General features: G+C 31.7%; 2 protein-coding genes and 1 long non-coding RNA gene across 3 annotated transcripts; 2 read left to right on the forward strand and 1 right to left on the reverse strand.

Annotated features, from left to right (window-relative positions):
- Positions 1 to 7,990: 7,990 nt before the first annotated feature.
- On the reverse strand, positions 7,991 to 11,237 carry LOC108450371 (probable beta-1,3-galactosyltransferase 14). Its single transcript, XM_017747964.2, has 7 exons — positions 10,724 to 11,237; positions 10,473 to 10,625; positions 10,305 to 10,387; positions 10,102 to 10,201; positions 9,465 to 9,578; positions 8,825 to 8,967; positions 7,991 to 8,413 (listed from the first exon to the last, which is right to left on the reverse strand). The coding sequence occupies exons 1-7, from the start codon at positions 11,092 to 11,094 to the stop codon at positions 8,325 to 8,327; spliced, it is 1,053 nt and encodes a 350-aa protein (XP_017603453.1). The 5' UTR covers positions 11,095 to 11,237; the 3' UTR covers positions 7,991 to 8,324.
- Positions 11,238 to 22,242: 11,005 nt separating this feature from the next.
- On the forward strand, positions 22,243 to 25,663 carry LOC108451578 (serine carboxypeptidase-like 44). Its single transcript, XM_017749253.2, has 8 exons — positions 22,243 to 22,569; positions 23,084 to 23,188; positions 23,463 to 23,555; positions 23,645 to 23,737; positions 24,171 to 24,256; positions 24,682 to 24,984; positions 25,152 to 25,284; positions 25,521 to 25,663. The coding sequence occupies exons 1-8, from the start codon at positions 22,329 to 22,331 to the stop codon at positions 25,661 to 25,663; spliced, it is 1,197 nt and encodes a 398-aa protein (XP_017604742.2). The 5' UTR covers positions 22,243 to 22,328.
- A 104-nt stretch (positions 25,664 to 25,767) lies between these two features.
- LOC128293313 (uncharacterized) lies at positions 25,768 to 26,725 on the forward strand. Its single transcript, XR_008283488.1, has 2 exons — positions 25,768 to 25,884; positions 26,404 to 26,725. It is a non-coding gene; the product is annotated as an uncharacterized LOC128293313 (long non-coding RNA).
- The last annotated feature ends 915 nt before the right edge of the window (positions 26,726 to 27,640 follow it).

A 27,640-nucleotide genomic window follows, 5' to 3' on the forward strand; every position in this document is an offset into this window, starting at 1 on the left:
ATAATTACATATCATTACGAAAGCTACTCAATCAATGCTGTCTAATAACCTTGTTATAAGTGTGTTACTCTCATAGGATATCCTTAATTTCTTTGGGATAAATTCGTTTTCCTAATATAATTTTATTTTATCTCATGGTAATTATTACATCTTCCTTTACGAAAAGTCAATTATTATCAAATAGTAATTAATTTATTTATCATAAAGACAAAAGACAAATGGTCATGTTTACTTTTCATCTATCATGTAATGCCGATGAGAAGATATCATTTATGTAATACCCGTAACCCGTATCTAACATCGGAATAAAGTTACGGAGTATTACCAAAATTTACAAAACATGTAACAGGCATATCATATCATTTAGCATTCAAATCAGGAATCAATCTTAATGTCCCTTATATGAGCCTTTGAGGCTTAAAATATGCATTAAAAACAAGTTGGGACTAAACCGAGTACTCAAAATTTTTCACAAAATTTCAAAATTTTTCCAATATGCAGGGGACACACGCCCGTGTGGTTAAGCCGTGTGGGCATTCGAAATAGGGCACACAGTTGTGTCCTAGCCTGTGTCCGTACCCGTGTAACTCTCTAACTTGGGTCACACAGCTAAGTCACACGCCTGTGTGCCAAGCTGTGTGAACTTCACTAAATAGGTGCATGGGTCACACGGCCAAGTCACATTCTCGTATGCCAATCGTGTGATTTATTCTGAGCATTCTGTTTTGAAATTTAGAGATGCAGGGGACACACGGCCAAGTCACACACCAATATGCTAGGCCGTGTGCCACAGACGGCTGAGACACACGCCCGTGTCTTTGCTTGTGTGGACAAAATAAGGCTATTTTCAAGCCTTATTTCTCACCCATCCACCTACATTAACATTTTACACAATCACAAGCCAATGTAATGCAATTATACCAAGCCATAATCATGTTTTTAAGCATGGTAAATTACCACTTATACTCAAATATTCGTCCTTACCAAATTGACCAAATATGTTATCTTAAATCCATCTTCAATATGCTTATTAAATACCCATCATTTAATCATTTCAAACACATACTAAGCATGATAAATCCACACATATATATTTATATATATCAAAATAAATTCATCATAAGCCATTCCAATGGTTAGTTACAACCAAAACATCTTTATGCTAACATTGGCTAGTTAACCTATACATGCCATTATATCCAAAAGTAATTTTACTATTTATATCGAAATAAGCTGATGGATAGTGTGAGTGATCTCCGCCAAGCTTCCAACCTTTACAAGCTTCAGAGCACTATAAGACAGAGAAAATAAAACAGAGTAAGCATTTAATACTTAGTAAGTTCTTATAATAGGAAATTAACTTACCATTCATTTTCATTTAAGGTAAGCATATTAAACATACTCAAGCAATTTGGCCAAAAGCCATAACATATATCCTCATCAACATTGTCAGACATGTATTTCATATAAACGTCAAGAGACACGTGTGAGCTCAACAATAAACAAATTTCTATATATTTATACTTTTCACATCACATGTCCATATATCATGAATAAAATATATCTTTATATTTCAAGTATTTCTCATAGTAATTCATCTTGAATTCATATTATCTCATATCGGATACTTTGCCTATTGAATCATTTAAAATATCGATGGATACAAGGGCAGTACACATGAAGTATACAAAACTATAAACCATCAATTTATATTCAGGAATACTCATACGAGCACATAAACGGAAAGCTCTCTCTCTAGCCATATAACGGGAAGCTCATGTGAGCCATGTAACGGAAAGCTCTGGAGAGCCAATAACGGAAAGCTCATACGAGCCAATATCGGAAAGGTTCAAGCGAGCCAATATCAAGAAGCTTCAAAGAGCCAATTAATCAGGAAGCTCATGAAAGAGCCTTTAATCAGGAAGCTTCAAAAAGCCATATATTGGGACGCTCATAAAAATTGCGGAGTGTCTACAACACATGCAGAATCACAACCAAACGGGATGTTCCGAAGAGCTATTAATGGGAAGCTCGCAAGAATCATATATCAGGAAGCTCATGAGAGCTAATAACGGGATGCTCTTTCGAGCTGTGGTGTGTCCGCAACACATGCATGTCCACAACCAATTTGGGAACTCTGTATCCATCGAATCTCATTTATCAAAACGGGACTTATTATTTATCGGGCATTGTCGGATATGTGATCAATTTCATATATATGGCATTTATACCATTCATATATACAACATTCAATTCAAACATATAAATATTACACAATTCAGTTACACGAACTTACCCCAACAATTGTTTGTGTATGCAAAATCTACTAATCCGACATTTTTTCTTTTCCACGATCTAATTTCATATTTGATCTATCCGGATATATATGAATAAATTTAATCTGGATATATATGAATAAATTTAACATCAATTTAATACAATTCAAATTCAATTTAATCCAATTCACATCTTAGGCAAATTATCATTTTGTCCCTATACTTTTGATTAATAACAATTTCGTCCCTAGGATTGAAAAATGAAATTCATGCAATTTAATCATTATTCCAAGCCTAGCCAAATTTTACATATAACAATAGCAACCCATTTATTTCATAAAATTCAAAATTTTTCCATGAATTTTATATCTTTTTAATTTAGTCCCTAAATCACAATTTCATCAAAATTTCCTTAACAAAAATTGTTTATCTATCAATAACCTTTCATTTCTTACCATAAAACCTTATAATTCATGCATATTCATCCATGGAAAAACCCTAGTACCTTGATAACTTTTCAAATTAATCCCCGAGATAGCTAGATTAAGCTATTACGATCTCAGAAACATGAAAATCATTAAAAACGGAACTTGAATGCTCACCTAATTGAGCCAAATAATCTTGCTACTTTCAAGATCTTCTAACTAGGGTTTCCATGTAAAATAATTTGGGAAAGATGATAATATGATGATATTTTCATTATTTTATTACTCATCATCTTTAATTATTTTTACTTTCCAATTTCATCCTTTTCTTTTCTTAAATTTCCGATGAATCATAATACTTATCTAATAACTCCTCTTAATGGTTTATTTTCCATATAAAGGCTTCAAATTTTGAATTCCATAGCTATTTGATACCTATAGCTACTAAAGCTCAACTTTTGCATTTTATACAATTTGGTCCTTTCCATCTAATTAGACATGTAGCTGATAAAATTTCTTTACGATATTTTCATATGATATTTCAATCATAATGCAGATCATGAAATAATTTTAAAATGATTTTCCTTTCGGACTCAGATTTGTAGTCCCGAAACCATTGTTCTGATTTCACTAAAAACTGGCTGTTACAATTTACCCATTAGTTGAGCTATAAATTTCACTATTGTAAATGATGCTACATACTACATAAGTCATATAGCTAATGCACCCAACTTTCGGTTCCTTATCTATTTGAACTCTAGTTTTTACTTACATCAAAGTATAGGAGTCACACATACATAGTCCATCATCCACTAAAGATTAAAGTATGTCACACTATGAACTTCACAAGTGAATAAATCCATAAACAAAACTAGGATTTGTTCTACTTGAGTCTTGTCTAATGTATTGTCAGTCCAGTCAATCACATCTATATCTCTATCTTCTGGGAGTCATCCACTCCAATGCTCAAGATAAATCATCTCTTCAATTGCACTTGATAGATATCATATTAATCTTTCAATTGGTTTGCTCATTTTTGATTAGACTAATGACGTGTTTAGGTTCATCTACTAGTACAAGTTTTCTTTCCATATTATGATCCGATCACGTAATATCGCTTGGTATTAGTTAAACGTTAGATAACCATTGAGCCAATATTTGCTTTTATTTTACTTTGTGTGAAAAAACCATTGAGGAAAATATACAAAAGGTATGAATTTAATTTATAGATAGTATTATTAAATCATTTGTTTGAAAATATCAAGTATACAAAACGAGTATGCTACACATAATGTACCAGATCCAACACAGTCGACATATCGAGCTAGGAGGTAATGGCTCGATCGAGGTCAACATTAACGTTTAACTTAAGGGCTTGAAAAATATGAGAGAGAAAGGTTTCATACCTAAGATTTTTGTTGCTAGACATGTAAATATAGACAATCTTGACAATGTTAAGGAAAATTATTGAGGCGAGGTTAAGGCAATGGTTTGTACGAAAGCAATGTCACATCCAATAATCCAAATTACAAAATATGAAATGCTTGTTTTAAGAGACACTATCTAAGTAAAAATAAGGTGGAGGATCCTATCGTGCAAGTCAAGGTCACCTACATAGTTGTGAGGGTTGATAAGGTCGTGAGGGAATAAGTCATAGTTGTTACCATCGCCCTCATTTGGAATGGGAAGATGTCTTGCAAAGGAAGAGATAGAGATATCAACCTCTTTACCCATGATATAAAAAGTGATGGAAACGACGGCTCGACCAACGTTACTATAGGTAAACTTAGCGTTAGAGTCAAAGGCTCTAACAAGGTTTTTGTAGCAAACACTCCTAACTTGTAGACAAGGTAACCAACCCAATCGCAAAGTTGATCAAAGTACTTAAACTCGAGTTGGTTGGAGAAAAAGTTAAGGTCGATAGGATGGGATACTTGCACATTTTGGATGGCGAAGTATGTGTTGAACTTTTAAAGAGAATTAGTGTCCTAGAAATAATTGGCTAGGGGAGGGGTCGAGTTTGTACTAGAGGATTCACCCCTAGCACGCTTTGTAGCGGGACGTTTGGTAGAGATACGGAGAGGCATGATAGGCTAAAAGGTAAGCAAGGTAAAGGGGACAGATAAGGTAGGTACTTTCAAAAGAGAGCATATACAAGCAATTTATATCCCCAGTAGCAGCAGTTTTGATGCAAATGGTATGATTTAAAAATTAAATTAAAAAAAAAAAAACTATGCAATAGTACGAGGTGTTAAAAAATATAAAAGTGTATATATATACCAATATATCTGGTAAAAGACCGTGTATAATATAATATAGGTAGAGTATATATATATATGCAATAGGAAAAATATACATATACATAGTACATATTAAAAACTGAAGTAAAGTATATAATATATATATATATAATAATTTATTTCTTTATAAAATAAACATATATGATTTTAATTAAAAAGTATATAGATATAATATATATGACAGAAAAATATTTAGATAATTTTATAAAAATATATATTTATATAACAGTAAATATAACTTTATATATAATATATAGGTGTATAGTTATGGATATATAAACAAAATATGTAAACATAACGAAATACATAAAACATATAGTAACTAAGATTTTCTAAAATTGACATCATTGAGAAATAAATATGAAAAAAATTAAAAATAGAAGATAGAGTTTACCTTTAAACAAGTGATGAAAATGAATGAAAAAGTTAAAGTTAATCGGTTGAAAGTGATGGAGAGCATGTGAGAGATAGGAATATTGAAGAAATTTAAGTAAAAAATAAGAGGAATGTGGAGTAAAGAAGCATAAAGACTGACGGTCAAGAGGGAAATATTCTAACTAATATTTTTAAATTTAGATTTATGGTCGAACTAGTCAATCCACCAATTCGTCAATTTGACTAGTCTGTTTAATTCAATTAAATAAAACATTAAAAATAAAAAAATATTTAAAAAAAAAAAAAAGTTTAAGCGTCTAGTTCTCAAGTCAACCAATCTAACGGCTTTCTCTAAACCGGTACTCTTATCAATTTCAGTCTAATTGGTACGATCAACTGCTCGGTCCAGTTCAAGTTTTTATGATTTTTTTATAATTTTATTAAGTTTTTATAAAATTTTAAATATGTTTTATTAATTTTATAAAATTCTTCATAAATTATTAGATTTTTTATGTTTTTATAATTTTTATAAGTTTATATCAATTTTAATATTTTTTAAGTTTAATAATTTTTATATTTTTATAAATTTTAATTTTTATATTTTTATGAATTTTAAATCTTTGTTATGAGGAAATATTAGATTAAATTAGAATATTTAACATGTCACCATTTGATTGGTCCATCAATTTATTTTAACGATTAACGTGATCAACCACGGATTTTGTTAACGTATGGGTTTCATTGATTATTTTAGTTAATGGAAGGGGCTCAATTGGGTGCAAATTTAATATAGTTGTTTAACCCATTTTTTTGCTTTTTTTAAGGGCTTTTTGACATATAATTTTTTTATTTCAAGATGTCACCAATAAATATAACAAAAAAATAACCTTATTAACAATTAGACTTGAATTTATCTATAAAATAGAATAACTAAATTCCTGAAAAAAATATAAACACTAAACTTAAAAGACTATATGAATTTATATCATATTTTAACCTTAAATTTATATTGGAAACGACAATTGGGTGCGACGCTAAGCATGGTTATTTTCCTCGTTGTAACAACATTGTGGTTGTCTCTAAAGCGGTTTGGAAGGCTTTGGATGTGCCTTTAAACTAGTGAGGTGAAATGGATATATATTGGACTAATACTGAATAAGTGTCAGATATGAATATACGTTTGATACAAACACATTCGTATATTTAAAATGTGGGTTTATATTATTATTACGAATGTATTTGAAGCAATATGATTCCTTTTTTTACCTTTTAATTTTTTTCCAAAGTATTGATAAATATAGGGTTAATATATTATTTGATACTTGAATTTGGTTTCAATGTTCAATTTAATATTTAAGTTTTTTTTTGTTTCAATTTGATACTTGAGTTTGGTTTCATCCTTCAGTTTGGTACCCAAGACTTTTTTCAATATGATACTTGAGTTTTTCTTTGTCCCATTTAAGTACATGAATTTGGCTTTAATGTTCAATTTAGTATTTGAGTTCTTTTTCCTATTCAAATTAAATACCTACATATTTTTACTAAAGTACATGTGCCAATTATTCATTGGGCTACATGATGTCTTTTACTATAAATACCAAATCAAATATTAAAGCTAAACTCAAGTAACAAATTTAAAAAAAACTTAAAATATTATTATACATTTGAACTACCATCAAAATTTTATATATATAATTACAAGAAATTTATATATAAAATTACACATTAAATTAAAATTCAAGTATCCTTTTAATATTTATCCTTAATTTTTAATATCACATGAATATAATTCTTCACTTTTCACTTTTACAATAAAAAGATGCTTTCAAATCCACTGACTTGAGTAGGGACATTCCCATCATATTTCATCAACAAAATATCTACATTGTAATCTGTCAATGGGATTGTATTATCATATCCCATCATTATTTAATTTTAGATATTTAATTCATTATTTAAAATTTTAAGCATTTTACTAAACTTTAAATCTTGGGATGATAATTAGATTTGACACATGGGAAAGACAATCAAATTTATAGGCGAAACCAAAATAATTTTTGGGTGTCAAATAAAATTTAAATTTTTATAATTTTTATCTTTATAATTTTAAAACATTAAATAATATTTTTATAATTTAAAAAACAAAATATAATTTTATCTTTATTAATTTAAAATTTTAAAATTTTTAAAGAACTTAAATAGCAATTTTTCATTTTGCCTCTGCACATAGAAAGATTTATTTTTTATTTGACTTTTTTTTTGGATCATTTTCATCTTCAACCTTCAAATACTAGTTAAATTATTCTTTCCACAAAAAATTAATTGAACTGTTAAAATTGAATGACATTAACATGATAACATGAAAACTCAAGTGATATTCTAAGTATACTTCACTATTTACATGGATAATTTTCTAAAATTTTATTTTTTAAAAAAATTGTTAAAATTTTTATTAATTTTATGAATTAACAATTTGGTCAGTTTTTCTATCCAAAAGAAACCAATTTGTCTAAAATTTGAAAGTTGAGGCTAAAATGATAAATAATAATAATAATAATAAAGGTCAAAGTGAAAAAATGAGTAAACATTAATGGCTAAATTTATCGTTACACCATTTCTTTATATCAAAAGGGGTCATTTCACTCTCACAAATTCTAATTTGTAGCATAGGACATATTACAATATAGACAGTAGAACCAAGTAAGCCTTCATTTTGATCAAATGTAACGGCAAAAGAATGGTATTGTAAAAATCTCTTGGTAACTTGCATCGTCAGTGAAAAAAAAGCTTGATATACTACAGACTAAAACGATGGCGGAAGACAAAAATGGCTTGCGATGATCGAACGGGGTAATTGAGATATGTCTGAGGGCAATAAGATCAACTTACCAGAACAAACAATTCTGACACCTTTCCATGTTAATAAAATCTGTGTTTTGCCAATTAAGCTAATCATCGTCCGATGGCAAAGTTGGACTTTTAGAGCAGGCATCTATCTGATGAAGTTCCAACATCTTTTTCTCCGGATTGCATAGCCCTGCATGACAAGAGTAAGATTAGAACAGTGTCTGGAGATTTCGAAGCCATTGTCGCAACTTAGAAGGCTAAATACAAGTTGAAACTGGCCTAGTTTTCTATCGAGAGCTGTTCTTTAATGGTTATTTTAAAATCATTACGAGGTCAGTAAAGAGTGTTTTAAGGGGAAATGATCTAAAGGTAGTACCACATTTTTGGATTTTGTGGAACTCTACCAAGTTCATATCACCTACAATCTTAGATCCTATGGTGACTGATGAAGAAATAGGAAATATTATGGGAAATAGAAACCATTATAAAGTCCCTCTCCCTTTTAATTGGTTGTGAAATCCATAGAAATAAACTGCGGTCAGCAAGCTTAGAATGCTTATTACTGGTGGCACAAGGTTGTAAGCTTTAAATGGAACCCAACCTGAACATTTGGGGATATCCCAGACAGCAACAGATGATTGCGTACACTCTGGCTCACATAATGCTCGATTATCCTCATGGTTGACATTCATTGCAAGCATCCATGCACCAATGGTCACATCCTCATTACTGAACATCCGAAAACTGCAGTTCATACAAAATGGGAAAAAAATCATAATAAATCAGAGATATAAAAAAGTAATAGATGAAGGATCAATAGTAACATTACTTAATATAATGTTGTGAAAAGAACTTCCAAGAGAAAGAATCATCTTATGTTTCCATTTAGAACCAACCCTCCATCCCCCCTGACCTCCTCAATCAAGGACAACGGAATTGGGAAATGATAAAAAGCTTGATCAGCATTCATTATTTTTCAGTTCAAAACAAGGCCAGTGCTAAGCCCATGGCCCAATAGTTCAAAACAAGAGTTCAAACATTTGAGTCACATATTAATAAGCTAAGCTTACAGAGTTCAATACAAGGTTGAAATTAGGAAATGTTTGGGATGCAAAACCAACATTGTCAGCAAGTCAAAATCTATGACCCAAATATAGACAAGACGCCAACAAGACACATAAAGAACAGAGGGAACCGATTTAACAGATAACTATGAGTAGATATGAAATCATTAAGAGTACCTGTCGTTTCTTAGAGCAACCAAACTTGCAACAACATCAGCTGAAAGAGCATATATTGGACCGTAGGCGTGAAGAAAGTACTCCTTGCCTAGGAGAAAGGATAATGGCTCATACCTGCACGTATTTAGTCAAATAATGCAATAAGATAAATCTTGTACAACATAATTCACAAAAGAAAACTATGATGAACTTTTCAAAACCTTCAAAGTATATCCTCGTCACCCTTTATGTAAGCATACAAGAGACAAAACATAAATGCAAAATCCTACAGATGAATTAGAACATTCTACGCTACACATTTGTTCGCCAACAAAAGAAAACTATGGTTTTGTATGATCCTTACAAATGATCATGCAATTATAACCAATAGACGTTAATGATTTCCTGAGTTTTCCTTAAAATTTGGTGATGTCAATAGATGTCATTAAACTCTTTCTATTCACCTCCTAAATCAAATTGCCAATATCAACCAAAGCCCAAAAAGTAAGAAAAAGAACACTATTTCTTCCATCAATTTACAGCAGAAGCACTCCCATCAATAAACCAGAAATGCTCACCAAAAATATGAACAGAAAAGGCAGTTAAAACAAATGTCTAAATCATAGATTAATATAGTAAATACTATAACAATACTAACCATTTTAGCTTAGGATCGGTGAATACCGGACCCTTTTTCATGCAACCAAGGTAAGTCTGAGAGTGAGAACGTTCTTTTACTAGTAAAAGTGATAGCCGATCTGCAAATCAACAGTACAACATTTTTATCTAGCAACATAAGTGCAGAATGAAGGTCAGAAAACCATTCAACTCATGCATAAAAGAGTTAATAAATCAAGTCACCTGGCCTCAAATATATATCATCATCAGCTTTGACGTAAAACTCTGAATCAAAGAGTGCATACGCAGCTTTAAAAAATGCTAACCTGAAGCAGACATTCTAAATTAAGGGATCTTTCAATTGAATAACATGGCCAATTGAAAACTAAAAAATCCGAAAAAAGAACTAACGTTTTGTACGGGAGCTTACTGTACTCCTCCTCAATATCTAACAAAAGGAAATCATCATATTCTGCTACTTCTTTTTTCAGCTCTGCCATCTTTGATTTATCATTTGTTCTACCAATTACAAACCTAAAAGCTAATCCAGTTGCTTCTTCCAATCTGAAAAATAAAAATTAAATCGTATTTAAAATGTAAAGTTAATTCAAACGGACCTTAATCGTTCTATACTAAAACAAATTACCGGTAAACAAATATACCGTTGAAGGCCTTGACGATCAGAAGGCATCCACGTCTTTCTCAAAGACTGTCTCCGACCAGTGGAGCCAAACCCGGTTTGGATCCCAACGAAGCCCATTATTTTATGCCTCTTAGTCCCATCATCATCACCAGCAGCGGAAAGACCGTTGTTGCCATGACCAGTTTTGTCCCAAATGACACGGACGGATCTAGGGTCGGAGTTCCGGCAACGGTAACCGGATCCACCGGAGGAAAGGAAAGAAGAAAGGGCAAAGAGGAAAGAGACAATGGCGAAGGTGAGGAGGGAGGCGAAGATGAGGAGAGTAGATCTGGTGTGAGGCGTTGCCGGCGGCGAAGTGCGCGCGTGGAAGAACTTGGGAGAGGATGGCATAACTGTGAATTTACAGGGAAGGGAGGGAGAGATTTGGGGAGTGACTAGAACTTAGAAGAGGAAGCAAGACTCGGTACTCATTTGAAGTGGAAGGCAAGTCAAATTAGACACAAAGAGAGTGACACCCTTCTGTCTTTTAACTATCAAAATGGAGTTTCTGCTTTCCTTTTAATCTTTTGGGTTAATTCTAGCAATTATCTTTAAACTATGACTTCAATTTTAATTTGGTCCTTAGTTTTAAGATTCAATTGGAAAGTTTTAAAATTTGGGACCCTTAAAATTTAATCTACAGTTTAGGTGTGGTTGATGATGTTAACCCTTTTCAGTTCTTTTAATTCATCTGCTGTTAGATATTGTCTTAATTGCGAGGTTAAGCAAATGAGATTAATCTACTTTTAAAAAAAATCTTTTTAATTTGATCATAAATTTTCTTTAAATTAGAGTCAAATTTTGATAAAAGATATATTTAAAGTTGATGCCTCTTTTCTTTCTTAACTGTTGAAAAGAAAAATTTGTGATGAAAATGAAAGCGTCATAAAAAGTTAAATAACTAACTAGGTAATTTACTTTTTAATTTGATTAGTTTAGATTATTAGTCGAAAAATATATTTAATATTTTATAATTAAATTTAAATAAACTTATTAAATTATAATTCAATCTAGTCAAATTAAATCTGTTTATGAGTCGACTTGATCTAACTTGAATTTAATTTAAATAATAATTTTAAAATTTAAATTTAATTATAAAAATATTTTTAATATTTTATTACTTATTAATAATAAAAGGGTTTTTGATATTATTATTTTTAAAATCAAAGCATAGTCCAATTCAACTTGACCTATGGACGTACTCAACTTATAAAAGACTTTATCCAGAATACGATTTAAGTGAGATAGACTACTTCAAATTGATTTATGTTTTATTTCTGGTTTAATGGATTGGACGAATGAAAATGTTTTAATATTTTAGATTGGCTTAATTTTTTTAAAATTACATCAGTTATTAAATTATGTGTAAATTTTCGTTTTGATCAATTAATTAAAAAAAAGTTATAATTTGGTCTTTGAACTATTCAAAAGTTCTCATTTAAGTCATTGAATTATTCAATAGTTTTTATTTAAGTCGTTGGGTTGTTAAGTCTCTTTTAAAAAAAGAAAAGTTTCGCCAGAGAGCTTTAAGCAATGATTCAACAATCGATACGGTGGATAAGTACCCATCAACGAGTAGAAAAACATATCTTAGATCCAAGTCGATCTAATGGTCAATGTCGGAGATTAAAGAAAAAAATTATTTGAATTTTGTTTCGCGGATTTATAAAGCCTAAAGTTGTTTTCCATTAAAAACAATTGAACTGCATAAGAGATTAAGTGCAAACAAAGAAAGCCATTTAATATCGATTTTAATAACCTAATGACTTAAATGAAAATTTTTGAATAGTTCAATGACTAAATTGTAATTTTCTAATTGAGTGACCAAAATAAAAATTTACTCGTAGTTTAGTGACTAATGATATAGTTTATTATATATATATATATATATATATATATATATATATATAATAAGGCATATAATCCATTCTAACCATAAACTAGTCAACATATAACTAATACATCATCAAAACATCGGCGAAATCAAAATATCAAAACCAGTGTCCATAAAATCTAAAGCAATAAAGTCATGAAAACATCCCAAATATCATGGCAAAAACCAGCAAAACGTCTACCACATTGTCTTTATTTCCCCAAAACATAAACGAATAAATAAGCTCCTACGAAATAATGCTAAAGTCTTGCTTGAATCACTCCATCGGAACCACACCGCTCACACCAGAACACAACTAATCTGCAATAATTTTAAAAAGGAGTGGGAGAGTTTAACAAGCTCAGTGAATGATTAGAATAACTATCATACAAACATGTCATCATGCATTAACGAAGCAACCATTAGCACATTTACAACATTTTCAACTTTAGTGTCATATTATACTTATTCATGCATTATTCATTGGTTCGTTTACATAATAATCGCATAACCGTTTAAGCATATATCACATTCTACATAATCACATTTATGATAATTTGACACTTGAGCTATGAAACATAAAAGTGGGCTCTATCACCACACATCGGATATACAGATCTCTAACACACCAAGTGACTCATAGAGTCGAACATATCCCAAAAGTGTAGCATATAGCTAGCACTCTCCAACACACCAAGCATGTCCCGGTGAATGGAGCTCAACTCACATTCCCGTATCACTCCAAATCTGTCCCAGGCCTCAATGCACCAAAAACACAACACAAAGGTGAGTACTCACAATCCTATGGCATGCCAACTATATCCAACGGTCTCATAAAGTAATAAGGCTAAAATATCCACATTATAACACACATTTACTTACTGATTTTTCGCTCACTATCATTAGCACATTAGCATCATTAGCACAACATTATCACTATCATTCGTCATGTATATCATGCCTACATTTACACTTTCACAATAGCCATCACAAGCATATAGCACACATGTCATAGCATCACATCTTAGTTCTCATTTTTACAATCACATACACACATATTTCACAAATTAAACATGGGTATGAGAAAACTTACACTCGAAGTTTAGAGCATGGGTTTAGGCTACTTCTAAATTCCCAATTAACATAATGAATCGTGTTTACAAGCAGCAATTCCAAACACTTACCGATCATGCTTTCGCCTAATCGTCGAAAGCTCAAACTAGATTTTTCTTAACTTGAAGAAGGTTCCAATGATTCTGAAGTTTCAAAAAGTAAATAAATAAAAAAATCACAATCAACATACATCTATGGACTCTCTTAAATAACAAAAAAAAAAGCACAAGCCTAAGTCAAATTCTCTTGGAACCAAAACCTTCGACATCACAAACTTGAAACTCGATTATGTCGGTCTATACTTAATCTTTTTTCCTAAAACTGATTTCATTCATCTAATTATTCACCTATGACTAATTCTCAACCGTTAAACTATTGAAAACTACCCAATTCATGGTATCAAAAATTTTTAACATGTTATGGTAATTTTCACAAAAATTCATTTAAAACTCAAGAAATATTTAACGAAACTTGAAACTCAATTTAGAAACCTTCTATTCATATCAAAACTAATTGAAAAACACTTTGAAATCACGTTTTTATCCAAAATCCAGAAATCCACCATTAACGATCCAATTTTTGGCTTTTATTCAAAACATGAAATTTAATTGCTAAAAACTCAGTTTAAAAGACCAGATAACAACTAAAACTAAGAGAAAGATGAATTGACACCTTCGATGGAAGAAAAACAGAGTTTTAGTTAAAAATCCAGAAGTCCCACAAGATTGAGAGATTACAAATTCAATGGTGTCTTAGGTGTTGTTCTTAAAATTTTATGAAGGTTTAATGTTGTGAGAATAAAAGAAATCAAGAGAATGGAGTTTGGGAATCAAAGTTTGAATGGGAAGAGCTTAGGAGAGAATGGGACGATAAAAAAAAAAAAGGGAGAACACTATTGTGAAATCTCTAGGTAGGGCAAATATATTAGGTTGATTTTAAAGTTTTGGTTTAACTGCCTTATAAACAATCAAAATTTAGCCCTTTTTACAAATCAGTCCTTATTTTAAAATTGAATGTATTTTTAGTATCATTTTCAAAAGTTGATTTGATTTTCAAAAAGCCAGAAACGAAAACATTTCTGATTTACCATTCACGGAATTCCCAAACACAGTAAAGCTAAAATCCCTAAAATACTCCCAAAACTCCTAGGCCCAATTTTGGAGTGTGACAAAGAAAAGTGAAGAAAAAGAAATATTAGAGATGATTTTGAAGCGAAAAGAAATTGAATGCTTAAAAGCCTTCAAGGATGAAAACCTACTTTGGAAAATGTTTTCTTGAAACCAAAAAGCATGAAAAAAGCAAGTATAACGATTAAAGCAAAATAACAAGATAAATAAAGAAAATAAAAGTAATAGTGGAAAAAGGAATAGATAAACTAATGGAGATGAATAGAAGGATAAGTGTTTGATTGAACCATCAGGGAATGATTTCCTGAAGAAACTAATCGATGGCTTTAACTAACCCTCCAAGAGCAAAATCTTGGCAACACGAAGCTTGAAAAAATTCCCCAAACCCATTATTTTGAGATCAAGTCCAATTTCCCTTCGGTGGTGTCAATTCAAATGTCCAACTTTCAATGAAGCCCGTGTTTTTTAGCATCAACCACTTTTTCCCATCCCAAGTTATTTTATTAACTTTAGCTCCCTATTTATACTGTAACATAACCTCGAGCCTCTTTCTTATTTCTGTGCAATAGGAAGTGATTCGTTGATTGATGGGATAAGCACATGGTGGAATCGAACCACAGTCTTTTTCCTTACGTGGTAAAAGTCGAGAGTTAAAATATAGACTCGAAAGCATACGCCTGTTAGAAGTGATCTCCACCTCCCTTTTTTCGAGTCCCCGTCTTTAATTTTTCACTTCAAATCTAAAGATGATAAGCTTAAGGTTCTCACTGGAGGCCTTTGCCCTTGTTCTGCAGCCGACCAAGTCCTAGGACCTGATCGGTGGAGAGAGGATTTTCACCCCTTTCATGATGCATTCGATGTTTGTTGTAATCTGGGTTCGCCTCCCCCACTTGCCGATCGAATGTTAGGGTAAGGAGCTATCTCTACCCTTCTTCTTCACTTCTTCCCTTTGAGATTAGATGCTCTAGAGGTCTCAACGATAAAGAGGCATGGTACGATAGTCAAATGCCATATAAATGCGAAATGGCTAGCTGCCCATTACTAAGCGAAGTCCTTTCTCGCCTGTCTTCTTGTGACCGGGTCGGTCTATTCTTTAATAAGCCAATTTCCTACTGTAACACTCCTTACCCGTATTCGATACCAGGACAGGGTACAAGGCATTACCAGATTTAAGCAGAACCAAACATACAAAACCGGGCCATAAAATTTCATCCAAACTAAAACCAAACAATTAAAGTCAATTTGTCCCTATTATGGACCTACGAGGCCCAAAACATACATCATTAACGGTCCGAGACTAAACCGAGAATTTACGAAAATTCTAAAAAAATTTCTAGGTTAAAGCCTCACACGCCCATGTAGAGGCAATGCACACGCTCGTGTGCCTGGGGACACGCCCATGTCCCACACCCATGTGGAATTATTGGATTTATTTTCCAATTTGAACCTACAGGGTTTTTCACACGGTCGAGCACATGCCAGTGTCCTTGGCCCGTGTCCCTCGCACAGCATGGCATATGCCCGTGTGGTAGCCTGTGTGATTTTGGCGAACATTCTATTTATACAAATTTGAGGCACACGGCCAAGCACATGCCCATAACCAGAGGCTGTATCCTCCACACGATTGAAACACACGGTCGTGTCTCTGCCCGTGTATTTACTACCAAGCATGTTAACCTAAAATTCAAGGTGAAAGGGACACACGGCTGAACGACACACCCATGGGGCTGACCGTGTGTCACATACGGCCTAGACGCATGCCCGTGTGTCTACCCGTGTGGACCATTTGGAGGCTATTCTCTAAGCCATTGGTCACCCTTAAACAATCATACACTTTCACATGTTCAATGGCATATTCCATTACATATTTAGACATTTAAACATGCAACATTATAGCATCACTATGACCCCCTTTTTATACTAGTCCATTAGTATTTACACAACCTTATCTTTTAGCCATTCCACACCAATTTCATGGTTTACCATATTCTTTATTATCAATCCATTATGAGTGCTAAATCATGCAACCACATACAAGCAATTAAATAGTCATCCATCAAACCAACACATACACATCTTAGTATGCATGCAAAGGTAAACTTTGGGATACATCCCAATCATTAATATGGACCAAACCACATGGCCATATACAAAATAATCAATACCCAAATGAGCCATTACACTCGACTTCTTCAACATGACGCATATACACAAATAGACAAGTTTCCTATACATGCCATGACCAAAATAATTAAACCCTTTTATACCCAAAATCCTTAAAGATAGTATGATCAGAGCTCCGACGTCCCCCGATCCTTTGAGCTAGCTTAACGTATCTAAAGAGAAGGGAAAAGAGAGGAGGGTAAGCTATAAAGCTTAGTAAGTACACATACAAATAATCTACATTTTGCAACTATTGATAATATAAGCATAATTACTTATCTATTATGATACTTTTCATCATGTCATATATATACTTACCTTTCATAGTCATATGCATATAGTTATCCAAATACATATATTTTCATAATATCATCATATACTAAGTCCTCATAGGGTTTTAGTACATACCTGTGTCATCTTGCGCACATATAGCTTACTTAAATTTTACTTTCGGAATTCATATTACGTTACCCGTTGAACACTTGGAATATGATTTGGACACACGAAAAAAATGCACCAAAGTGCCTGAACGTAGCCTTGGCTACCTGACAGAATGTGCACTGAAGTGCCTCATATCACAGAATCACATGCCACTCTCAACGGGGCTACTCAAAGAGCTAAAAGAGTATCTGAACAAAACTCAGGATACCTAGCACCCGGACCCTAACATGTATCACATATTAAATGAGCTCATAACACACATAACTATCCTAGTGACATGTCACTTGTATCCTCAACTATTACTAAGGTTCAAACAGGATTTTTCCTCACTTGCATATAGTATCTCCATCGTACTTGCTCGTAACGTCGTAAATCACGACCATAATAACATTCATACTTTTATAACAATCAATAAGCATATAATTCATAATTAAAATAAAACATTTATCACATTATGTTAAAGCATTTAAAACATAGTACCATACCGCATTTTTTGCACATATGCTTACCTCGATACAAAATATTAGAAATCGAGCCTAAACCTCGTAAACCTTATTTTTTCCCCGATCAAGGCCCGTATCTTGATTCTCTTGATCTATAATACCAAATTTAGCTCGTTTAATACATACATTACTCAAAACGACCCAAAATTTATACTTGTTTAAAATTACTATTTTACCCCTATACTTTCATATATTTGCAATTTAGTCTCTAGGCTCGGATAATACAATGTATGGGATTTCTTAGTTACACAAGCCTAACTGAACATTTTTCATGTTCATAACAGCCCACATTTTCCTTCATTTCACATTTTTCTACCCTTTTCTACAACTTTTACAAAATAGTCCTTAAAGCCCTTTTCATGAAAGTCTACTTAGTAAAAGTTTTTTACCATCCTTTAAACTCTCATATCCTTCCATAAATCATCAAAACATAAGCTTCTCATGCATGGGTAAATTTCTAAACATGTACCCTAGCATGAAATATAGGTAAAAATAGAGAGAGCAAGTTACCAGAATTTCAAAAATACGAAGAACATTAAAAAAGGGGCATAGAAGCACTTATTATAGAGCTTGGAAAGCTTAAAAACCCTAGATATGGAGCACCCTAAAATTTCGGCAGGAACATGGAGAGAATGAACTGATTTTTAGCTTATTTTCCCTTTTTATTTCATTAATATACCAAATGACCAAAATGCCTCTAATACATTTCCTTCAAATTTTTCCATAGAAGCTCTTTTTTGTCCAAAAACTTAGAAATTGGGAAAATTTTCTTTAAGACCTCCTAATTAATAATCCAAAGAAATTTCATACAAATTGCTCCTAAGACACAAATTTTACAACTTATTCAATTTGGTTCCTAATTTCCAATTGGACACCTTATACTTAGAATTTCTTCATGAAACTTTAACACATGCATATATTCATATTCTAAACCTCATAACAATCATAAAATCAATATTTTAACGTCAAATTCGTGGTTTTGAAACCACTATTCCGACTAGGCCCTATTTTGGAATGTTACACCCACGGTCAGGTCAATCTTAGTATATAGCTTCTAGTTCGACGAGACTAGCAAAGATGCTGCCAAGCCTAGCTGAATAAGATTAAGTAAAAAGAATCTTCTAAATAAAAACAAGAATTGAATCTTGCAAATAGAATACTCCAAAAAGTGCTTCTATGATTCCAATAATCAAAACTGTCATCCATATTAACTAATGAAAGTGCTTATATATAGCTACAAATTGAATGAAAAAAAAAACTCCTAATTTAATTAGAACTTTAAGTTGGCTAAGCAAGAAAAATTCTAGTTAAACTACACCTTTTTGTCGACTAAAAACGTAAAACTTCTAAACTAGCTTAAAAGACTTAAAATATCTTAAAATTTAAATTAAATAAATACCAAAAATAAAAATATAATAAATACAATATGGGATTATATATAATCAAAATAAAGCTTTTAAATCGAACCCAAATTGAAACATAGAGTAAGGCCTAAAACTTGTAATTTTTGAAATAATCTCGTTTAGAATATCTTTCTGGTGCGGTCTTCGCTTAAAAGATGTAACTTGATCTCTTGAACTTGAGATCATGTGATTCAATGTGTGTTTCAAAGCTAAGAGCCTACTCTTTCATTATTTAAATGACATCTTAACCCAAAAATGCCTGGAAGCCATACGTAAATCCATCACAAATAATCTATTTTTCGTGACTAGAAAATTGACATATTTCTAACACCCCAAACTCGGCCTAGACGTTATGGTCGTATGGCACTTGGGAAATTTGCAACTATGCTGGAAGAATAGATATTGCGGATATACCACTAGAATTGCAGTAAAATTGCCTGAACACACTTCATCCGTCACATATTATTTCCCACCTCAATGTACATGCAAAAACATACCAACATCTCATGCTACACAAGATCATAGCGAAACAGATTTATGACATGCTTACACATGTTTCATTGAAACAAATTATGTCACATAGCCTACATGAATCAGAGTTATCCTTTACTAACATGCAAACATTTAGATTACAGATTTTGCGGTCTTACTAGATTACTAAATGTCTACCTACCTAATTTAAAAAAACTCTCTTCTGGCCAAACGAGGCCCACAAACTACCCAAAATGGACCCATACATGTAGCACATACACCTTACTTGACCAAGTTGTGTGGCCTACATAATCTGCCACATGGCCTACCATATGGTCATGTGACCACACGGTCTACCACATAGCCTACTACATGTTCGTATGACCCACGCGGTCTGTCACATGGATTACCATATGGTTTTGTGACCGACACGGTCTACCACACAACCTACCACATAGTTGTATGACCTACACGATCTGCTACACGGCCTACCACACTGTCGTATGACCCACACAGTCTGCCACACATCCTACCATATGGTCGTGTAATCCGCACAGTCTGTCACACGGCCTGCCATACGGTCGTGTGACCTACACAGCCTGTCACATGGCCTACCACACGATCGTGTGACCCACATGGTCTGCCATATGGCCAGTTACACGATCGTGTGATGCAGTTTGCCAACTTTGAAATTTTCACGAAATTCTAAATTTTTCGTGATTATTTTTAGTGTTTTTGAGTTAGAAAGATACACCTGAACACTTCTAATATGTTGGCAGCAGCAATTTTGGAATCTACACACGAAATCCGAATCGAACCAATTAACTAATACATATACTAATATGACCTAAATAATCAGTTCTTATAAACTAAACGAAACCAACCTTTAATTTGAACATTCAAACACTTACCCTTGGAGAAGAAAAACAGCCTTTAACAACACTTAACTCGCTAGAGGATTGTTGTGCTTCTTACTCTATTCCCTTATCAGTACAAGAATGTTCAAACTCAGCATTAAAACCAATTAGAAGTCCACTTAACTCCATGTGAACTAAAGAAGAAAATTACGTTACTACAACAGAATAATGACCAACACTTGCCTAGAGACAACCTAAAGGGTGGCAACGCAGAAATATGGCAAAGCATAAAACGAAAGGAAGAAAACCGAGGAAGTGGTGGCAAGAGAGGAATGAAGAGGAAGGAACAGTAGAAGCAATTTTTTTATCAGCCCAAAGTTCACAGAAAACAAAAGAAAGAAGGAAGAATGTGAAGGTTTATAGGAAACAAAGAAAGATAGAAGAATGTGGAGAGAGAGGGAAATATTGGACGACAAAAATAGAGAGTATTTTTAGGGATATTTCCTTTTTTTAAGAAAATAAACAAATAAAATAATATTCTACCCAAATCCCCCCAATATTCAATTTGTTGTTCACAAATCTGGTCGCTAAGAATTTGAATTTTACCCATATACTATTGTTTTGGGTAGCACATCTTAAGGGAAACAAAAATTACTTTTTTTTTTTACACACACAAGATTCAAACATGAAAGCTAAGGATAAGCTGAAATCTTACCATTAAATCACCAAACTCATTATTGTTAACAAACTAACAAAAATAAAATATCAAAAATTAACAAAACTCAAGTGAAGGGAATCAAACACAAGACCTCTAGCACACAACCAAGGCACTTAACCACTAAATCAAATTAAATTTCTTGACATAATTAAACTCCGAAATTATAAAATTTGGGCGTTACAACTCTTAGTTCACTAACCTAATTCTTAGTTCACTAACCCAATTTCTACTAACTCGATTTTTAGGATGTGACAATATTTATTTCCCTCAAAGAAAATATAAGCACTACAAAAAAGGGAATATAAAATGAAAAGAGTCCTAATCAAATAAATACACCTCAAGATATATCTTATCTTTTCCAAAGGGAAAGCACAATAGGTTTAACATGAAACTCTCTTAACCCAACCCTTCCGTGGATAATACTAGCATTTTCTTTTAATATATACAGGCATTGTCATTACTATAAAAAAATCTTACCCTATTAACTTCAAAATTCAAGATATACTTGAAATATAAAGTTTAAAAAAAGGGAAGAAATTTACATTTCAATTCATTAGTTACCTAGAATCATATTTGTGAACGAAACTACTATTTTTTTTAGTTTTTCATAATTAATGAATATGTTGGTGTTATATCCTATAATATATTTATATCAACTAAACCTATAATCATAAAGGTTATTCATCACACAAAAAAATTAGAAAAACTAACAAAACAAAATAATGCCTAAAAACAATGACAACTTGAAACCTATGTTTCACGGTTTCAAAATGTTAGCTATTAAAACAATATATTTACTTTAAAAAGAAAAACACAATATATAAGGTAGCTCTCTCCATTAATTTTAAGCATTAAAAAGTAAAGAATTCAATAAACATTTGTTACCCTTATTTCTTTGATATTAGGATAATTTCAAATGGAATTTTGGGGAGTAATCTTTATTAGTTTTCTTTTTTTTCAACTTGGAGTTAATTCCAATGCCTTTCCAATGAATGATTTGATAAGCAAATTACTAGGACAACCAGATGTTAATTTCAGACAATTTGCTGGATATATTGATGTGGACGAAAATGTCGTTGGTCGAAGTCTTTTTTACTATTTTGTTGAAGCTGAGAAAGATCCCCTAACTCAACCCCTCACTGTTTGGTTAACTGGAGGTTAACTTCTTTGAATTTTTTTTATTGTAGTTTCTGAGGTTATGCGGATTTCCTAGTACATATCCTATATGGATAAGTTAGATAAAATTTACTATGTGCAAGTTAGAGACAAGGGGAAGCTAAGGCTTCGTCCCCATTGGTTAAAAGTTACAATTGCATTTTTAGCCTTTCCCAAAAATTTATAATTCAATTTAATCCCCTTTTGCCCCTTCAAATGGAAACATTATCACTTTCTGCCCTTGTTAGAAAGTAATAATTCAATTTAGGCCATTTCCATGCAAAGATTTTAGCTTTATCTCTATCTCTAATACAAAATTTATAGCTTGCTTTGACTATGATTTTTTCCTCATCTGGAAAGCCATACGTTTAAATATATACTAAATGCTTATCGAACTAGACTAGTCATCACGTTAGGTTGAACCATTACTCTATTTTTCTAGCTTTACTTAAGCCTAGCCGATAAGTTTGTTTGATTATTCACATATAATACATTCTTTTGTGTAATACTATTCAGGACCAGGGTGTTCTTCCGTTGGAGATGCCTTTGGAAGTGTTGGACCTTTTATTGTTACGAAAGATGCTCATGATCTCCAAACAAATTTATTTTCTTGGAACAAAGGTTGTCTAATTTCCTATGCTTATCTTTTATTGATATTTTATTTTTGTGTGTATATATATATCGTGTTTTATAGTTATTTTTTCATATCAATATAAATTTATCAAAAATACTAAATGTTTTAGAACTATAAAATGTTGCAGTACATCTAGTTTTCATTGTGTTTAAATGAATTGCATTGTCTTTCTTATATATATATATATATATATATATATATAAATATATATATATATTGTATTTCTATATCTTATAAAAAATTGTCTAATATATGTTTCAGTGTCAAATCTATTGTTTATCGACTCCCCTATTGGATCTGGATGGTCATATTCAAACACAAGTAGTGATTATAATAACGGAGATGATATCACTAGTAAGATCATAGTATATATTATTCATTATTAATTAAAATAGTTTGGATATTATACATATTGATAGTTTTCAATTGTTTGTGTCGTACAGATAAAATATTGCTTACATTTATGCAAAAATGGTATGAAAAATATCCAGTCTTCAAGTCGAAAGATCTATATCTAGTTGGATCAAGTTTTGCAGGTGAACAATTTCTTATTTCGTTTCTCTTATATGGTTCTGCATCAACATATTTTTAATACACCAAAATATACTTAATGAATAACTAAATAAAATATAATGCAATATCTAGCATATAGTTTTTTCTCTCTATATATTGTACTTTATTATTTACATACCAAGCTTGCAACATTATTATTTTTAGATTTAAACTCAAATAATTAATCAAAATTCTTATTAAATTAATAATTTTTAAAATAATTCAAAAATATAAATATTTTCATAAATTATTTTTGTAATATACTTCTTGAATTGAATATGTCAAACTAATTATTGAATAGAAATATAGCAATCAAATGATCTTGTCTTAATACGAGTTATGGTTAAGTCTTTATGCAACAATACAAATAATATAACATGTTCATTACTATAATTAAATTTGTGGATTTTATTTCAGGACACTTCGTACCAAATCTTGCTAATGCTTTACTCGACGACAACAAGCAATCCAAGCAATCCAAATTTAACCTCAAAGGATTGATTGTAAGTAAAATTGTATCTAATTAGTCAAATTTAATTGCCACTTTAATATATATTTGCATAGAAGGATTAGTTAGAAATGTTCAGGCTTGAGTAACTTGCCTAATTCGAGAAGGCTTAGCTTTTTTAGATTGGATTAGGATATCGACTTCTATGTTTTGGATCAAATCATTATGATTTTGATTATTGTTCATTAGCTTACATCATAGACAATGAATTTTGATTTAAATCAAGCATCGACACTAACATAAAAAATTAAAATTATACTGAAATATTTTTAAGAATTTTATCAGGTCCAGATAAAACAAAAATAACATATGTTGCAGCTCAAATCTCCTGTAAACATGTTTGGTTCAATTCAATGTTAATTTAAATATTTTATTGTGAACTTGATTTTATTTTTTTTTAATTGTAACTATTTTGAGCAGCTGGGAAACCCAATGCTTCGTAAAAAGCTAGATGATGTTGCAAAAATTGATTTCTTTTTCTCTCGGGAGATGATAAATAGCTCGTTGTATAACGAAATCAAGAAAGAATGCAATGCCATTGATGAATATAATTACTTTTCTAGCATCAAAACCACTTGGAGCGCAAAATGCAAAAACCTTGTATTTGAGGCTGATTTGGCTGCTTTCAAGACCGATGCTCATAATTACTCCCCACAGAAGCTATTTGATGTCTTTCGTCCTCCTTGTGCTGAAACTGAGCAAGATTTGAACTTAGGAAAACAGGTTTTCATTTATTTCTTTACATTCCTCTTACTTTACTTCAATTCGAAACTACAAATAACATATGTTCGTATAGAATCGAATCAACTGATCAACCGAGTAGAACTAGTTTGTGTTATTTTTCTTTTATTGGTCATATCAAAAGCGTAAAACTTTATTTTCTGATCCAGGTTCCTATAGTTAGCACAGAAGTAGACATGTGCCATCCATTAAGGGTGCAATTTTACTTTAATCTCCCGAAGTTCAAAAAGCTTTCCATGGGAATCAAACAAACTTGTCATATAGATGGAAGGGTTGTTTCACGTAAGTTCTCCCTTAAAATTTGAAAATAATTGATTTTTATTCTTGATATGTTGATATAATTAATTTTTAGAAATTATTTTAAATTCAAGTTTTAAGACTCGCGGTCAATTTTTCTATCTCCATATTGTCACCTCTTGTTTAGGTAAAATAAATAAATTACTTATTAATTGAGGTGAATGTTGTGTAAAATTTGCTAACCTTAAAATTTCCATTATATGTCACTCTTATTTATTTAGAGCTAATTTTAAATACAACGAAGCTGATAAGGACCTTGACATGCTTCCTGCACTTAAAAACCTTCTTCAACAATCCGTTCCCATTACTATATTCAGGTTGGTATTGTATTTGTAAGCCATACTTTTTTCCAATACTTTCTTGAAATAAGTTAAATAAGTATGAAAAATCAAAGTGAACAATTTTGAAAAGAAATTCTCATGCCATTTGACTAATATTTTTATTTTATTAATATGATTACAATGTTATAGTGGAGATCAAGATGGTATAATACCGATAGAGGGAACCTTACAACATTTGGAAAAGTTGGCCGGGGAGTTAAACATCAAGTTAACAAAAGAGGAAACATGGAATTCTGGAACCAAGGTTTTATGTTTACTCATTCAATTATATATATTAGCTTTTTTTTATATTATGATTAGATATATTTAAGCATCAAATTATCCGTCCGATATGATTACCAATTTGGATCTAAACTTGAACAAGAAATTTTAAGTGTTGACTTGATTGGCTTGATTAGCACATTCAAGGCAAGCTCACAATATTTACCTAGTTCAATGGGCTTGACCAATACGTGCTAGGCCGTGAACAAGATTTTTCACAAATTTTGGACAACTCGTCCTGAATTTTTATTTAAATATGAAAATATTAATGTAAACATATTTTATATTTACTAAATAGTTAGTCGAGCCAATAGGTTGGCTCGAGCTGAGATGTAGTAATTGAATTTTTTTAAACGTTAATCATAAAAAAGTAAATATATTAAAGAAAATAATTTTGCACCATTTCATATATATTGAACAATGAAATGGGTTTTCTTTTTTACTATTTATATTTATAAATTTCTTTTTTAATACAATAAAATTAATTATAAATATTTAACAGGAAGGAGGATTGAAGTATGAATTCGGGGACTTACTAAAATTCTTGACGGTGAAGGGAGGTAATCATCATGTTACATCTTCTCGACCATCACAAGCTTTTTCTATTTTCTCCAATTTCACAATTAATTGGATGCATTGAGGATTGGTGATGAAACTTAGGGAGCACACAATCATTCACTATAATAAGACTTGTTGTTGTAATAATTTATTGTGATGATATGTATTATTTTATGATGCATGGACATCATAAATTTTTATATTATGCAATAATATAATTAGTTAAATCATCTGATATCTAACAAATAATTATTATTTTAATAAAATCATGCAATTTTCATACACGAAATTAACAAATAAAGAGAACTCTTAATAGAAAAACCCAATATGCGTAACAATTTTTATTGATCCATTTGAAGCAAGATTTTGTTTTCTAATGTTAGGGTTTGCTTGAACCTTTTCAAACACCTTTTATAATATTGTTATATGCATTTTATATGTTTGAATATATTAGATACATACTCTAAAACAATGTCAATATAGTTTTTCTTGATCATAAGTGTATTATATAAACAATTAAGAAAAAAGATGGAGCAATACATTTGCGTAGTGCTTATTATAAAAGATGATGACAATATGTACACAAAACCCTTTTTCCTTTAACTCTCCTACAAAAGAAAGCTTAACCTTAGATTTGCATTACTGTGTGATTGGCCACCACCTTCTCCCTTTTATTACTTCCCTCTTTATTTTACCTTTTTCCATTTCCTTCATTACCCCTTGTCGGGGTGGTTTTGGAGCAACAATTTCGAGAAGCAACACGATTGAGCTTGTTTCAAAGCCGCAGTCTGCTCTCCTGCATTACGGTGCTTGTTCTCATTACAAATTTGGCCATCTCGTGGAGACATCACAGAACAAGATGAGTGTGTTTTTATGGCACATTGGGGTGGACAACAAATGGCTTTCAAGTTTGTTGTGCCTTGGCCTTTCTTTGTCCTAGTTCTTTTGTTCGACTCTAGTGTCTCTGTGATTCCCTTGCCTTTTAAATTTCAATTTTTCTTTAGCCATTGGGTTGTAGTCAAGAAATACAATCATCTTGCATGTAGAGAAAGGTATGAACCAATTCTACTTTCAATAAATTAGTAAAGGAAAACCTATGTTTCCTAGTCTTTGCAGGCCTTATTCCAAGAGTTATTTTGTTCGATTTTCTATGCATTCTAGCACCTTTCTATATTGCTTTG

Source organism: Gossypium arboreum, chromosome 5 (genome assembly GCF_025698485.1).
Source record: "Gossypium arboreum isolate Shixiya-1 chromosome 5, ASM2569848v2, whole genome shotgun sequence".
In the NCBI taxonomy this organism is placed as follows: domain Eukaryota; kingdom Viridiplantae; phylum Streptophyta; class Magnoliopsida; order Malvales; family Malvaceae; genus Gossypium; species Gossypium arboreum.